This window comes from Heliangelus exortis, chromosome 5, assembly GCF_036169615.1.
Source record: "Heliangelus exortis chromosome 5, bHelExo1.hap1, whole genome shotgun sequence".
In the NCBI taxonomy this organism is placed as follows: domain Eukaryota; kingdom Metazoa; phylum Chordata; class Aves; order Apodiformes; family Trochilidae; genus Heliangelus; species Heliangelus exortis.
In genome coordinates, this window is record NC_092426.1 from 39860294 (window position 1) to 39876979 (window position 16686).

Genomic DNA, 16686 nt, shown 5'->3' on the forward strand with positions numbered 1-16686 from the left:
CCATGGCACTGAGTGCCACATCCAGGCTCTTTTGAAATATCTCCAGGGATGGAGAATCCACTACTTCCCTGGGCAGCCCATTCCAATGTCTGATCACCCTCTCCATAAAGAAATTCTTTCTAATGTCCAACCTAAACCTCCCCTGGCACAACTCGAGACCTCTTGTGCCCTCTTGTCTTGCTGAGAGTTGCCTGGGAAAAGAGCCCAACCCCCCCCTGGCTCCAACCTCCTTTCAGGGAGTTGGAGAGAGTGATGAGGTCTCCCCTGAGCCTCCTCTTCTCCAGCCTCAACACCCCAAGCTCCCTCAGCCCTTCCTCACAGGACTTGTGCTGGATCCCTTCCCAGCCTCCTTGCTCTTCTCTGGACCTGCTCCAGCACCTCAATCTCCTTCCTGAGCTGAGGGGCCCAGAACTGGACACAGGACTCAAGCTGTGGCCTCCCCAGGGCTGAGCACAGGGGCAGAATCCCTTCCCTGGACCTGCTGGCCACGCTGTTCCTGAGCCAGGCCAGGATGCCATTGGCCTTCTTGGCCACCTGGGCACACTGCTGGCTCCTCTTCAGCTTCCTGGCAATCCAGACTCCCAGGTCCCTCTCTGTCTGGGCAAACCACAGCTCAGCTCCATCTACAGGCTTTGGATTAAAGCCTGGAGAAACCCAGGATGCTCACACAGTATTTTTGCACTGCAATTAAGTTCTCTGCAGGAGGACAGCTTTTCAAATATGCAGTGTATCACCTGAAAATTCCCTTGGGGCTCTGACCTTGTAGGCAAATCTCTTAGAAACTGGACCCAAATGGCTTTTCCTGGTGAACTCTCCAGGCAGTGTCTGCTCAGCAAGGGTGTCTTTCAGAAGGCTGGAATCAAACCTTGGTTGTGCCTCTACATGTATTTCATGGTAGCCCAAATGAGGAGAGCTCAGCCCACCTCACCTGAAGTTCCAGTGCAGGAGGACAAAAATCAGTGATTCCATTTTAACACAGGCAGGAAACAAGTGAAAGGGAGGGGGCCTTCTTTCTACAGCATAACTAACATTTTTGTGACTCCCCTATCATGATTCAGCAGCTCTGATGTCAATTTACAGTAAGAAAGGAGATGGGAGATGAGTCTGTGTGGGAAGGAGTGTTGACAAAAGCATCTTTTGTACAACTTCCTCTGGGCTCTTCAGCTGTGTTATCAGGGTGGGCAGCTGTGTAGGACAAGCCCAGCATTAGGGGAGCAAAGCCCCAGACTGCTGAGAAGAGGTCTGTGGCAATAGCAAGAAATGAGGGTGGTAGATAAGATTTCAGACTCAGGATCTGTGATCTTTGTGAAGCCACTGGCTCCACCAACCAGCAGATCCAAGTAAATGCCTGTGCTGGAATAAATGCAGGTGTGTGAATGTGTGTTCAGATTTTTCAGTTTTGTCAATTCCATCATTTTCAAACTTTTCAAGCTTCCTGACTTCTGAAAGAAAGAGAAACTGAAGCTCCACATGACCTCTCAGTGTGCCATGAGTTTTGGCTTCATGGAATACAAAATAAAAGATAAAACATAAAACATAATGTGAAGTTATGGGGAGGAAATAGATTTGGCAGTACTACATTTCACCACTTTTCTCAGCTCTCCTGTCTCTGTCACTGTTGCATCTGATACCATCCATATCTAACTCCACTAAGATCAGTTTTCTAGTGAAAAAGAGAAAGATCCTGACAGGATTAACTCCTGAGCAGGCCAAGCTGTTTGTGTGAGTTTACTTTAAATTTAGGGTTAAACTGAGAAAGAAGTGAACAAGGCAGCTGAGACATGTAATTTTCCACTAGAACAATGTAACCAAACACAAGGCCAGAACAAGATTAGCTTCAGTCTCCAATATAATTAAAAGTGTAGGTCCTGTTCTTAAAACAAGACACTGCCAAGACCATTTAGGCACCAGCTGGGCACCGAAGAATGTGAACATCTTCACAAGAAGGTCACCACCAACAGATAAGAAGAAAGTTATGGATAGAGTCTGATATTGCCTTGTAACAATATAGTGAAGTCAGCAAGAATTGAGAATGTAACGATGTTGTAACCTCCCCTTTTACTGTATAAATACCCCAACCCTTTCCCCTAACCCTCGGAACTCTTTGTCCAGTGAGAGCTGGGGGTTCCCCGGATCGATAAATAAATACCTTTGCTGTTTAAAGGCTTAAAACTCTGTCTCTAAACAGTTTTATTAGGCCTTTTTGGGCTTCACTAGACCTCTTCTTTGTGACACTAATGGCTACATCCCAATTTCCTCTTCCTAAAACTTAGATTCTGAGTTGGTCCCTCCACAACCTTTCTTGCACCAGGCTACTTGGCTTTTCCTTCTAATCATTCATCTTGTTTCTGCTACGTTTACTTCTGTCTTGCAACTTCTCATCTGTGCTCACAGCACCAGGAAACCATTGCTATGTACTGGATTGCTCATCTTGGATGTTGTGTGTGAGTTGTTTTGTGTAACCATAACTTCAGACTTCTCACACGTCTGGTAATAGTAAATATTAGTTGAGCTTCAGTGGCAATTCTCTGTTCTTGTTCTGAATCCTCCATTATAGTGTCTGACACCGAGTTCCAGCATTGCCTGTGGCACCCACACTGCTGTTCCAGCCCTGGGCTTCTTTGCCAACCAGAAAAAAAAAAAAAAAAAAAAAAAGGGCTTCCCCCACCTACTTTGAAATACCTCAGGTGAACTTTGCTATCAGTTGTGCCTTATTTAGTGCCAGGTTTATACAACTTCTGTTACCCTAGACAAACAGAAATGGAAAAACCCTAATCTCATAGTTTTCTTCCGTCTCTGAGAATGTATTCCAGCATGCAGCATGTCATACTGAAACACAGCAGGAGATGATCTCCTTGGCCTCCTTACCTTCTGTTTGTGCCAACCTGCTCAGTAGTTTTGTATTTTACTCAAAGGGAAACTGCACAGATTCATCAAGAGTCTGAAAGGAGATTAAACCCCACTGACCTCTACACTGTTGTGACCTCCTCATAAGCAGAAACTACACCAGGCTCTGATACCTGGGCTTGGAGTTTTTGTGGTGAATTCTAATAATGGATTCTCCTCCATTTTAGAAGTTGGAGAATTTGTGTCTCTGCTGGCTTGGTGTGAGCACTGTTCTGAATCAAAGCATTTCTGTTTTGGGGAAGATTTTAGATGCCATGAGCCCATTCCTTATGGGGCCTGATCTTCAACTTTTTCTGCAGGCCATGCCTCAAACGCTGTGAACACTGATACTACAGCTCTGCCAAGGGATGGCTACTACACTTCCAGAGTGTGTAGCACTGTGCAGCCTGGAGCTTTCAGCACTCAAGGTGAGTGACAGTCTCACTGCTCACAGTAGCTGAGAGTGAGTCTTGGCACTAGAGTACAGAATATGGACCACATTAGGAAAGGAGGGAGGGAGAGAGAGAGGGAGATCTCACTCTGTACAGAATGAAAGTGTTGGTTATAAAGGATTTGTATGTCTGCAACACTGATACTGAAACACCCATGCTGAACTGCAAAGTGCAGGAGAGGAACCATGAGCTGAACCCCACAGTCATGAAGAAGGTGTGTTAGGTTGTAGGAATGAGGGGTTTCATTACTGAGCACAGAAGCACATAAGAAAACCCTCTTTCGTGGTCAGAACCCAGAATTTAGGTATCAGATAATGTATCAAACACATAACACATACTGATACCCATCTTGGCAGGGTAATATTGTGGCCTCATTATTTAAGTCTGAAATCTCAGCAAGGAATAAACCCATGCAGGTCTTCTGCTAGAGGTCTGGTTTCTGCAAGAGCTTCCAGCACTACTTGTTGTTTGTGGTTATTTAGATTTCCCTTCCTTTTCTCGCTTACATTTTTTGAGAGTGTGTGAAGCTCCTTTTCAGGATGAATCTCAGTTCTAAATTTTATAAATCCTTTATGGCTCATCTGCCACATTTCACTCATGAGCCCTAATCTGCTCTCTGGAAATAATCTTTCCCAGACCAGGTCTCTTTTTTTGTTCTTCCTCCAGCAAGACAGTGAAAGCTGCCCAGGTTAAATAGTCCTCCCCAGGCAGTCCAGTTATCCCTTACAAACACTGGTGAGGTACTGGGAGCTCTGCATCTCTGCATGGAGACAGGAGCAGAGGAGTTACTGGGGCTACTGGACAAACTTGTGGTGCACACAGAGTTAATAAGCTGACAGAAGCACTGAGGTTTACATCTGAAAAACCAAATATAAAAATATTATGATGAGTAAGACTAAAATTCCCTGTTCTGAGCTTCCATGGGGCCAGCTCCCCTCCCCCCACACTGAGGGCTCAGCAGTCACTTCTTCTTTTCTGCTGTGCCTTGCAGAAATGGGTCCTTGGATGAGTCAGAGCAGGACTTCCAGGCAGTAGTGTTACTGCATTTGGCTCCCACCAAACAGCAGGCAAAAATGCCCATTCCTGGGGCCTCAAAGCCCCTTTCATATACACAGAGGACTGTCCCTCTGGTTCACCTGTTAACTGTTTTTTTCTGAATTGTAGGATCATAGAAAACCTTAGGTTGGACAGGACCTCTGGAGGTCACTTAGTCCAGTCTGCTGCTCAAGGCTTTGCAATTAAATCAGGTTGCTCAAGGCTGAGGCCACCTGAACTTCTGAAAATCTCCAAGTGATACCACAGTACCATGGATGTCTCTTCCAGTGCCATGCCACCTTTTTAGGGAAGACTTCTTTAAAATCTTTTTGTCCCCCACAGTCATGGTCTGGCCCTGTTTCTTTACTTGCCTCTGCCCCATCTGGCAGTGCTAATGCCCTTTCCAGAGATTTTGCTGAGGCTCTGATACCTTCTCTTTGCAGTTAGAGCACTTTCAGGAACCTATTGGTGTCCCACTCTTTTCCTCAGAAAGTGAGCTTCTGTGACTGTAAAACAAGAAAAAAAAATATTTAAGAATGTTCTAAGAATGTCCTGAGGACATGGGGAATGTCCTGGAGTCTGAGGAAGCAAGAAATCACTAAGCCGCTCTGATCCCTTTTAACTTTTATAGCAGAAATTCAGCCACCGACATTTCTTCTGCAGGAAAGAATATCCCCCCCTGGTGTCCAGGGGAACAGACTCCTCCGGGGGTCCCCTCCTTCAACCAGAGCAGATGATTGGCCATGAGACACTGGGGGTCTGCCTCCCCCTGAGGCTGTTCCTGGCTGGAGGAACATCTCCCATGGCGTCAGTGTCACCCCCTGCGGCACGGGGGGCTTTTACACTCACTGTAGCATTAGAATCATAGAATCATAGAATTGGCTGAGTTGGAAGGGACCTCAGAGGTCATCAAGTCCAACCCTTGATCCACTCCCCCCGTGGTTCCCAGCCCATGGCACTCAGTGCCACATCCAGGCTCTTTTTAAATATCTCCAGGGATGGAGAATCCACCACTTCCCGGGGCAGCCCATTCCAATGCTTGATCAAGCATACCCTGGGGCTGATTTGTTTGCTTCCTCCGGCTATGTGGAAGATCAGATCGAATCCACCAGGTTGGATTTTCTTTCTTTTCCCTGACACTGGTGAAATTCCCCGTTCCCCCAGCGAGCCGCTGGAGCTCCGTCCCCGGCAGGGAAAGGAGAAGTTGCTCCGAGCGCAGCCACCTCGTTCCGCGGGCAGGCAGCACCTCCCTGCGGGAATCCTGCACAAATGCAGCTTTCCCGGGAGCTCGGCACCCAGCTGAGCCCAGCGACTGCGAGCTACCGGAGCCAAAAACCTCTATAACCCATCAGGTGTGTGAGAATAATTGATTTTCCGTTTTTCCTTTAATATTTACCCCATTTTTTTTGCTGTAGTGCTCTTAACGGAATTTTTTTTTCAGATAAGTGACCAGCCAATAGTGTACTTTTTTTTTTCAATCAAAGTAGGACTTAAAATGTTAATTAATTAATTAATTTTAAAGTAATGCTTTTAAGATCAATCTCTTTGCAGCATTTGTCATTAATTAAATGTCTACTGAGAGCTGGAATGGATTGCCCAGGGAGGTGGTGGAGTCACCATTCCAGGAGATATTTAAAACCTGTGTAGCTGAGGCACTTCAGGACATGCTCTACATGCTCTTCAGGGCATGATGAGACTTTTTTTTCCTTTTCTTTTCTTTTTTTTTTTTTTTGATTGGGGTGTGTGGGCATAGACTGTGATCTTCAAGGTTTTTTCCAGCCATTACGATTCTGTGATTGAATTTTTCAGTAAGCAAATTATTTGTCCAAAAGATGTGCCAAGCTCCACAGATACCACTCAGCTTTTGTGGATGCAGAACACGCCAGCCTTTCAGGGTCTGTGCAGTAGGTGTACTCCACACCTCTGTCTTCATGGATGCCAGTGAGCTGTAATGGGTTTACATGTTTTTTTCTGGAAATCTGGTTCAGTTCCACTATTGCCCCACTCAGGCAAGAAATATCCAAGACATGACAAGGATTGTAGACAAGGAGGAGAGTTGCAGACATCCAAGTAAAGATGTTAGAGAGGCAAGAACATGTTACAAATCAAAGAGAACTAGATGTATGGTGCCTGGTTTTGTTAGTCTGCCTGTAAGAGTGATCTGCATTTTTTTTCTCCTCAATCTGAGGAAAAAAATTAGTAAAAAATACAGAGACCTGAAAGTCATGTTCAAAGAAATAAGGTTGAAATGGGTCTGTGGCTTGGGGAGGCAGAAGGTCCCAGCTCCAGTCATTTAGTCACTATTGTGACAAAGTACCTGCTTCTGGACCCAGCCTGCTGGACTCTTAATTTTGCCATACTGACCTCTAGAAAATCCACTGGAGTTAAGAAGTCAGTACCAGTGAAACAGCCCCATGTGATGCACAGTGTAGTAGCAGCTGCCACCTGATGACACAAGCTGCTGAGTACACATTTCATACACAGAGTACAAAGAATTCTTCCTGTGTTGGCTTATGGCAGGATACAAATTAAACTGAGTGTCTGGCAGGGAAATCCCACCTTGCTGAAGTCAAGTCCCTTCTCTGATACCACTGTTGATTACAAGAAATTCTCAGTGTGGCCTGGTTTACCTGAGGAGATGCCTGTTGTAACTGTGATATGTGTATAAAACTGTGATAGTTCTGTGTATAATCCATCAGCACAGGGAACTCTTGATGAAGGTTGGTGGCAGTGATTCAGGCATTAGGAAGGCAGCTGTGGAATGCAGGAATCATCCATCTTATGATGTCCAAAAACAAAACTGTGAAATACTTTTCTGTTGAAAATTCACCCTCAGAATTCAGCTTCCTGTACATTTGCTCTGCTTGTGAGTGGGAAAGGTGTAAGTTTTCATCAACTGCATCTGCAGTGCCGTGGCAGGAAGGATTGGATTCCCGTGGCAGGAACACAGAGTGGCTGAAGCAGAGCAGGGTGATGCTGCTGGATGAATCCCTGCCTCTGGGGCATGACAACTCTGTGATGTCATGAGGCTGGGGACAAGCTGGAGAAAGCAAGTGTCAGCACCAGCACCGTCCCGCAGGGGAATGGAATTCATTCCCAAAATCGTAGTGGGAAACAAGATGTGTCTGGGGGAAATGGTAAGACAGGGAACTAAAAGGTGCATTAGTATGTTTTGAAAAGCGGATGCATAGGAAACCACATAACTCCAAACTGTCTCAGCTTGTATAGAACTAAATCTTTGTTCTCCTGGTTTCTTGAGCATGTGCAGTTTCTGAACCTCTCTGTAAGAACCTGCATGTTCTTCACTACTCCTGTTCAGAACACCAGGGCTGATGGAGCTCAGGGGTTCCACAAGCGTCCCCATAAAAGCAGTAAGGAACCCGTGAGGAGGAGGCAAACACATTTAGAAGCCACTGTATTTTAACAACCATTTGGAGGCTAAATTCTAGAGAAGGCTTCCATACTTTCTTCTGCTCTACCAGCTTCCAAAAATCCTGTCCAAAACCAGCTTTCCACTGGACTCGTCTCTACACATCTGTAACCGGCATAATAGTAGTAGTAATAATAATAATAATAATAATAATAATAATAATAATAATAATAATAATAATAATAATAATAAATAGAAGAAGAGGAAGCACGTTCTGGAGAGCCAGGTCCTGCCCAGCCTGACACCCCCCCTACCGCGCCAGAACCGAACTGCAAAGGGCGCTTCGCGAGCACTCGGTTTCCGCCCCCCCCTCCCCCTCAGGCATTCGCCGAGGGCCTCGGCAGCGGAGCTGAGCTCGATGTCCCTGGGGTTCAGCCCGGTGCCCCCGGTGTCCCCCGATCTCCTCCCGGGACGGCCAGAAGGGGAGATGCGGGGGGTGTGCGCAGGAAACGCGCGCAGCCCCTTGGCCGGAAGCGCGCAGCGGCAGCGGATCCCCCGGCGGGGCGGCGGCAGCGGGGGCCGAGGAGGCCGGGACCGACGTGGCCAGCGGGAGGCGGGGCCGAGAGGCCGCCGGGCGGGGCGGTCCAGACCTGACCCGACTCGACCCGCGGCTGGATGGCAGCGGCGGCCCGGGGAGCGGCGGAGGCACACGGTAGCGACGGCGGCACACGGTAGCGACGGCTCGCGGACCGGGACCGGGGCAGCTGGGGGGGGATCCGCCGGACTACCTCCGCTCCGCGGTGGCGGAGAGGGGTGGGGGGAGCCGCGGGGCGCCCGCGCAACTCGGCACCGGGACGGTGATTGGGGTCGGCGGTGCGCAGCTCTGCACGCAGCAGAGCCGAATCCGGCACCGGCGGGGCTCGGCCCGGCCCAGCCGAGTGCGGGGCAAGTTTGGGAAGACGGGGAGGGCAGCGCCCGGGCGGGAGCCGTAGCCGGCACGGCGAGACCGTGGGCTCCGCGTTGCTCTCCGGGAGCCCCGGCTCCCGCCCCGGTGCAGCTCGCCTTTCCCGCAGCTTTCCGGGGCAGCAGGGGTGCCCGGGGCTGCGGGCTGAGCCCCTGCGCAACGGAGCGGAGAAAGTTTGGGAAGTCGGTGGGAAGGTCTCGGCGGTGGGGGGGCTGCTCCTGCCACCCGCGTGGGAGCGACTTCGTGGGTGGCACACATGGACTGTGGGAGGCAACTGTGGTACCGGTCCGGTAAAGTGCGTGAAGAGGGTTAATTACGGCCCCCACGCCCCCCTTCCCCATCCCCCGCCCGCCGGCCCAATCTCTCTGGCTTTGCATTGGTCAGCGCTCCCCGAATGGAAAACCCGCGCTGTCCGTCCCGTCGGGCGCAGCCGCCGGGATGTCGGGAGCGGCGACCGGAGTGGGGCCGCCCCGTGAGCGGCCTGCGAACCGGAGCTGTGCCCCAGCCCGACCCCGGTTGCCAGAAGGCTGGGGGTCGGGGGTGGGGGTTCTGCCTGCCCACTGCCAGGCTGCCACGGTGGGTGGGCTGGGAGCAGAGAAATCCCACTTAGCCCCGGGGGGGTGTGTGAGTGCCATGGCCCCATCAGCAAATTTTGCGGGTTGGACAGGGCGGGAGTCGCTATCTCTCGAACTGCCGCGGTGTTTAATCAGTGCTTTGCCCGGCACCAGTCATCTGCTCTGATTTACGATATCCCGTTGCTCTTAATCCTGAGCGTCTCCTGATTTCAGCTGTGCATGCTGTGATGTGTGAGTGGCAGAAACGCGACTCTGTGTGCAAAGTGGTTTGGGGGGTTTTTTGGTCATGAAAAGGGAAAGGTCCCACCAGAGCTGTGCATTCCGAAGAGATGGGCTGTGATTTAGGGAGAATGGGGGACTTGCAGACCTTTGTGCCTCCTCTGAGGTCAGGGCTTCCAGGAAGAATTTGGAGCTCTCCACAGGACTACTGGAGGGAGGTGGCTTGTGGAGAATTTTTTGGCAGAAAATTATGCTTCCTCCCTGGAAAATAACTTTTTTTTTTTTTCCATTCAGTACTCTTTTGCAACTGTAAGCCCAGGCAACAAGCTTCCAGAGGAAACACTTGTAAAGAAACCTTTTCTTCTTCATATGTCCCCCCCAACAACATCTAAAATGTCATTGTGTGGCAATGAGCAGTTGTGCAGACAGAGATGAAGCTGTGTGATACGAAGTGGTAGGGAGGAGAGGGGTTGCTGCAGGAATTGTTATCGTGTCAGCGTTTGATTTTCCAGTATTTTTTTGCCTGGGCATTTTAAGTTTTGTCTGAGTTTTCTCAGGCTGCAGAGGTGCTCAGTGAGATGTAAGTGGAAGGAAAGGGAGCCTCTCAGTAGGAGGGCAGGAACTCTTCTCCTGGCTTGGTGTGCATCTTCACCCTGCCCCCACTCAGGGGTGTGTAAATGTCAAATTCTCATTTGTTTGTTCTTCCTGAGCTGGGCAGACTGATGGTTATTCCAGCCCTGAGCAGCAGCAGCTGAGCTGAGCAGCTGGATGCTCAGAGACATGGGGCCTGCATGGGATATGTGCTCTGAGGGTGCTGCCAGGGGTCATGGTGACCAAGGTCTGGTCCAGTATGGCTTGGAGCTGTGCTCCCAAATGGTACCAGGGTCAAAGCTGTTGGGTAAATGATGCTATTTCTCTCCCATGTGTGTTGCTGTATGTCATGTACCCTTCTTGAGAAAATCACATTTCTATAAACCTGGTCAAGCCTCTTAGTGAGCACAAACCTCTCTGAGAAGCTACAATTTCTTTCTCTAGAAATTTCTAAAGACCTTCTCTAGCTGGGTTCCTAAAACAGATGGTGCTGTCTAAAATCAAGAATAGGTAAAGGCTTCTTCCACCCTCTGCAACTAGGTACTATTTTTTCTCTTGAGATGTCTTTTATCCATCTACATCATCTTCACTAATGATTTGTATGAGGAACAGCCACTTTAAATTTAAAGACTTTACAAACATGAAGTAAATTTATTGTCTCGTGACGAGCATGCAGTAATGAGATGATAGAGAAGCAAAATGCTGCAGAGATTAAAAGTGCATTTTTTAATGCAGTTGGTTGTGATGTGTTAGAAAGAAGCAAACACAGGGTGTTTGCTCTGAATAATTAGTTGGGCACAAGGGTCAGTGCAGGTGCTTACTGGAGAATACACTAATATTCTCATAGATGTTTTATAAACATCAGGAATTTCTTGCATGAGGTAGGGGATGTTCTTGAGCCACAAGGTAATGGTGGTCAGGTAGCACAGGTGTAAAGAAAAGTACTGGTTTTCAAAGCAGACCTGTGGCCACAGAGAGTTAATTGACACAAGTGAATTAGAAGGATCAGTTTTATAATCCTTTATGCCCATATATTGCCCACCTCCATCTCTTTTTGGAGGAACCTGGTCCCTTTTGCTGCTGGAAGGACAGAAAGCCAGGTATGGAACCCATTTGCAGTGCACTGGATGTGTTCTCGTTCTGTCTGCTGCTGATTCTTTCCAGGATTCTATTTGCTTAGTCTCAAAGAACCTTTCAGATGTTCCTTGAGGCAGATGTGGGTTCTGAGATGGAAGAAACAGACCTGTTGGATCAGTTGCAGTGCTTTCTTTTCCAGGCTGATTCTCAAAAGCTGTGATGACAGGGTTGCAGGAGAGGCGAGTTTGTGCCTCTCTCCATCATTGCCACACTGAACAGAGCAGTCATTTTGTGCTGTGTGTGTTTGTTGCCTTTTCATAGGCATGTAGTGGCTATATAAAATCTGATTTTTTTTTCTCTATTCCTCATGAAGAAGATGTAATTTTCTAGCTCCAATGCTGTTATAATGGAATAAGATGTCCATCAGTCTCACTCTGGGGTTGGAAGGGTTGCCCATCTTTTTTAGAGAAAGGAATTCTCTAACTGCAGGTTGTTCTGCAGCAGCTAGTAAGAAGAGAGAAGGCTTGGCTGGTGTCATCTGCCTGATGAAGAGTCCTGTCACCTTTCTGTGCCATTGCCACCATGGCTGATGGCATCAGCCTGGTCGCTTCAGTGCTGAAGACGGATTAGTGCATGGAGTGTGGTGAGAGAAAAAATGGTGCTTCCTCTATTCCCCCCCCTTCCATGTTATTTAGAAGTGGCTGTTGATGTACAGGTGAAAATCTGCTCCCCTTAGCAGGGTTCTGCCAGCAGAACAGAGCTCTCACCAGTTTACATCAAATTATAGGTGTGGGGCTGAAGGGACTTCAAGAAGGGATCTAGTCCTTGAAATGCCATAGGTGTTTATTCTTTTTCTCAAAACAAAAGCCAGTGCTGGAGATTATGTCACAGGTAGCCCTTTTCAATATGTCACCACTTTGGCACTGTATGAATTTGTTTCTTCATATCCAGGGTGAATCGTGTTTATCATTTGAGCTGTTGCTACAATGTGGAAGAAGAGTTGAGCTCTTCTCTTTTCTTGTGACTTTATGCTGTACCCATATTGTGTGCAGACTGTTCTGTTCCCTTCAGTGTTATCTTTCTAAGACTAAACACACCCAGGTCTTCCAGTTGTTTTTTCCAGGTCATGCTTTCTACACTCGAATTTTTGTTTCTTTCCACTAGAATGTCTCTGATTTTTGCATCAGTTTTATAAAAAAACAAAAAAAAAGATGTGAAGCTGGGTGTGGTCTGTTGGCTAAAGTCTCATATACGTGGAGAGGAATGCAATCACTGCTTCTGTGTCACACCTAACATGTCCCAGGATGTCATTTGCCTACTTTGTAGCAACATAATACCTGTTGATTGGAATTAATTTCTGAAAAAAGCGTGTATGCAATTTCTTTTCCAAGTACATCAGAGTTACTGTTTTGCCATGTCCATTTGGCTTTTTTTTTTTTTTAATCCCTTTAATACTGTTCTAAATACTGATCTTTACTGAGATTGGTTTGATAATATGCTAAGGTAGGCCTAGGGTTCCTGCAGCCAGATCAGAATGCTGCAGTAAGATGCCACAAAATCCTGAGCTGGTTTGAACTTGCTATGGTGAGACACTTTTTTTTTTTTCTCTTATTAAAAAAAAAAATTAAAAATTGGCTTTTCTAGGGTTTACACTTGGTTGGACATTGTCTAGGTTCTTGCTTACCTAGCCTAGGCAGTGTCTTCAGTGGTTCCTGTGTGCATCCTCAGTGTCCTCCTTCACAGGAGCCATGGAGCCCTGCCCTTTGTTTCTTTTTGATTGCTCACTGCAGCTCACAGCTGGGCCTCCCTCCTGCAGTGATTTAGCTTGGGAATTGAAGCTGGAAAAGGTCCAAGCCTTTGAAAAAAAAAAAAAAAAAGTTTTCCCTCTGGTTTGTTCTGACCTTTCTGGCTTGTGGAGTCAGGTGGGAGCATGAGGAGTGGTTGAGGGACAAGGGGTTCAGTGCCCTTTCTGGCTGCAGTGATTCCAACACCCAGAATTGTGTCTTGATGATTTCAGGCCCCTTTTCTATCTGGCTGTTACTTACTGCTTTACAATCTTTATACTTTCTTATAGGTAACTACAAACTGATCATTTAACTTGATCAAGAGTCTTTCAGAGGATTGAAGTTACTGGTCTGTAACTTCTTAAGTCTTCTGCCAACTTTTTTTTTCTTTTTATGAAGGTAGGTGAGGCATGATGCTTCTCCAGCCTTCTGCCAATTTTTCTCCTGTAAATTTTCAAAGATGGTCACTAATGCTTCAGATTACTTTGACTGGTTTCTTACATGCTTTCAGGTGAATGTCACTTTTCTCTCTCAATCTAAAGCTGTTTGTGAGCAGTTGTTAAGCTGTTCTTTTCTAACCTGCTTTTTTTCTCCCATTTCCAAATTATTTTTACTTGTCACTGTTTTTCTTCCGGAGCTGTTGGAGTGCTTGCAATTCGTCCTTTGCATCATTTGCTTTCTTTTCCTGTTCAGCAATGGCAGTGTAATTATTTTTATTTTCTTCTCCTAACATGGCCACTTCTCTGGTTTTGTGGGGTTTTTTTTGTGATATAATGGTTCTTAGTAACAGCTGTGCTGATTTTAACTAAAAGACCATCTAGCCCAGTATCCTTCTAGGGCAGAATGAAAACAGGACAAGTATATATGATATTTTCCAGCTTCTCTTCCAGCCTATAGCTTCTTTCATATAAGGGGATTTTTTGTGTCCAGTGTGAGTTTTCTAACCATGAGCAATCAGTAGATTTGTCTTTTTGCATTTCTCCTGTCTTTGCTGAATTCATGTAACATTTTCCATAAGTTTTGGAGAAGTACTACTACATGAGTTACCCGCTGGTGAAGAGTCACATGTTTGGTTTGTTTTGAAGCTCACCCTCATGGGCTTCCTCTGCTGGCTGAAGGTCTGAAGAGGTGGTGAATCATCTCCCTCTGTTCACCTTCCTTACACCACACATGAGTTTATGCATTTCTGCTTTGTTGCCTGTCTTGCATCCCAGTGTACTGCAAGCACATTGCAATGTTGCAATGCTGTTCCATGGCAAAGAGAAGGCTCACCTGAGTAGCATTCAGGTCAGTACCTTTCTCTGAAGCCTTGGGACACTGAAGGGCAAGGACAGGGGTACTTGGAGGCTTTGTCCAGTCCACCTGAGGGGAGATGCTGAGAGGCAGAGTTTTTCACAAGATGTCTCATGCAGTTCTCTGCACCTGATGATAAAACAGCCTCTCTGTCCTTCAGTGCCGTGTTGAAATTGGGAAGAATTTCGGATCATAGAATCATAGAATGGGCTGGGTTGGAAGGGACCTCAGAGCTCATCAAGTCCAACCTTTGATCCTCTCCCCCTGTGGTTCCCAGCGCATGGCACTGAGTGCCACATCCAGGCTCTTTTGAAATATCTCCAGGGATGGAGAATCCACCCCTTCCCTGGGCAGCCCATTCCAATGTCTGATCACCCTCTCCAGAAAGAAATTCTTTCTAATGTCCAACCTAAACCTCCCCTGGCACAACTTGAGACCTCTTGTGCCCTCTTGTCTTGCTGAGAGTTGCCTGGGAAAAGAGCCCAACCCCCCCCGGCTCCAACCTCCTTTCAGGGAGTTGTAGAGAGTGATGAGGTCTCCCCTGAGCCTCCTCTTCTCCAGCCTCAACACCCCCAGCTCCCTCAGCCTCTCCTCATAGGATCTGTGCTGGATCCCTTCACCAGCCCAGTTGCCCTCCTGTGGACCCTGTGCTGAGATGCTGAAGGAGGGGGTGGTGTGACTGAGAGCCTTCCCCCAGGGTGCTGGGGGTCTCAGACAAACTCTGAGAATTTCTCTCCCTCCCCTTGCTCTTTCCAGAGATTGGCCAACCTGGCTGAGACCACTTAGCGATGACAAAGCGCAAGCTTCTACTGGATGGGACACTCTCCTTGTTCCTGATGGTGGCCTGTGAGGCTCAGCAGCTCCCGAGGAGTCGTGGTGCTGCTGGGTCTGGTCCTCTCTGCGAGAAGGAGGCAGAGTCCTGGGGAAGCCTCTTCAGCAGCGAGCGCCTGGATGCTTGGATCTGTTCCCTCATCGGGTCCTTCATGGTGGGGCTGAGTGGGGTCTTCCCTTTGCTGGTGATCCCAGTTGAGACGGGAGCTGCGCTGCGGTCAGAAGGTAAGACAGGGAGTCCTTGGACAAATGGAACCCCTGGATGGAGCTTCCACAAAGAGTGTTGTTTCTTTTGCACCATGCAGGTGCAAAGTGTCCATCCAGGACACTCCCACACACTGCTGTGTGCCAGCCAGATAAAGCAAAGGGCTTTTTCTTGCGCTGTTTGTTTTGTGCTTTCTCCTTTGGAAGCTTGCTTTGCAGATGCTTCCAGTTTAGGTCTCTGTGCAAAATCTCAGCTGGAGATTCCTTCAGGTTTTGTGTATTTTTTTGCTTTGTTTCAGCTGGATCACACCGGTTGAAGCAGTTGTTGAGTTTTGCAATTGGTGGGCTACTGGGGAATGTGTTTCTTCACCTGCTTCCTGAAGCCTGGGCCTATACGTGCAGTGCAACAACAGGTGGGAAAGCCATGTGTGCCAGAAGCACCCCGTGCTATGCCTCCTGCTGCCTTTTTTTGAGTCCAGTCCATCCCAAAAATACAAGACCAGTCAGGCTGTGTCAGCCCCAAAACTGGTCTAGGCTGGTGTTCTCTTCCAAACAATGTGTAAAAGCCAGAGCCTTGGGAGGGATATAAGAACAATAACAAACAGTTGTAATACTTCATCTTTGTACTCTGCAGTCCTCCAGAGATTTTGAGATTTGAGGCTTCCTGAGTTTGCCGTGGTTTCTTTATGCTTAGTAATTTGCAATGGCTTTCTTGTTTATCAACTTTTCCTGCCTTGCCTTGGGCTCCTGTAAATCTCTGATTTTCCTTTGCCCTTTCTGTAAGGAAAGGGAATTCTTCTTGAACCTGTTGGGAATCTATGCATGTGTGTGCTCTGATGCATGAACACGTGCACCATCTCAGTTGGGGATTTTGCCCCATCAGGTGCATCTTGCCCATAAATCTGTCCCTGTAACAATGTTACTCCTAGAGCCCCTTTCTTGGGAATAACTGGGGCCCCGCACTGGGTACTTTGATTTGTGGGAGCCCAAATGTGCAGCCCTCTCAATCTTAGCTCAGAAAGAATTCACAGAAAGGTGTCAATAGAGCTATGACTGAGATGGGGGCGAGGACATGGGGAGAGAAAGAAAATGCAGGTGACAGAAACCTTCCTTCTCCACTGTTTGGGTTGGCATAGAGCTTGTAGTATCAGTGTACCTCCTTCACCCCTCAGATATCCAGGGTTGTTGAAACCTGTAGAGATTGTGTCAGCAGGCTGATAGCATGGTGGGCACAAGTGCATCCCACCCACTGAGAAACCAAGAAATCATTTCTCTGATGAAAATGTGAGAGAGGGAAAAGGATGCCCAGGGTTTCCCAGGCCTCCTTGCTCCCATGTCCTGGGATTTCAAGTCTGCTGGGCCTTCAGTCCTCTTCTTTCTCACAGCTCTGGCACTGCCAGCAGAA

The 16686-nt window shown here is 47.7% G+C and overlaps 1 protein-coding gene across 9 annotated transcripts in view; it reads left to right on the forward strand.

Moving 5' to 3' along the window:
• The window catches only part of SLC39A13 (solute carrier family 39 member 13), a 65320-nt gene that overhangs the window by 35419 nt on the left and 13215 nt on the right, over nt 1-16686 (forward strand). For 2 of the 9 annotated variants that reach the window (XM_071744924.1, XM_071744932.1), the window contains exons 1-3: nt 8302-8455; nt 15003-15302; nt 15581-15694. In XM_071744924.1, the coding sequence (XP_071601025.1) occupies nt 15035-15302; nt 15581-15694 (382 nt within the window). In that variant the 5' untranslated portion in view covers nt 8302-8455; nt 15003-15034. Of the gene's footprint in view, nt 1-3206; nt 3315-8301; nt 8475-9795; nt 9956-13243; nt 13353-15002; nt 15303-15580; nt 15695-16686 lie in introns of those variants that run through there. The other 7 variants (XM_071744925.1, XM_071744927.1, XM_071744926.1 and 4 more) reach the window with 6 other exon arrangements.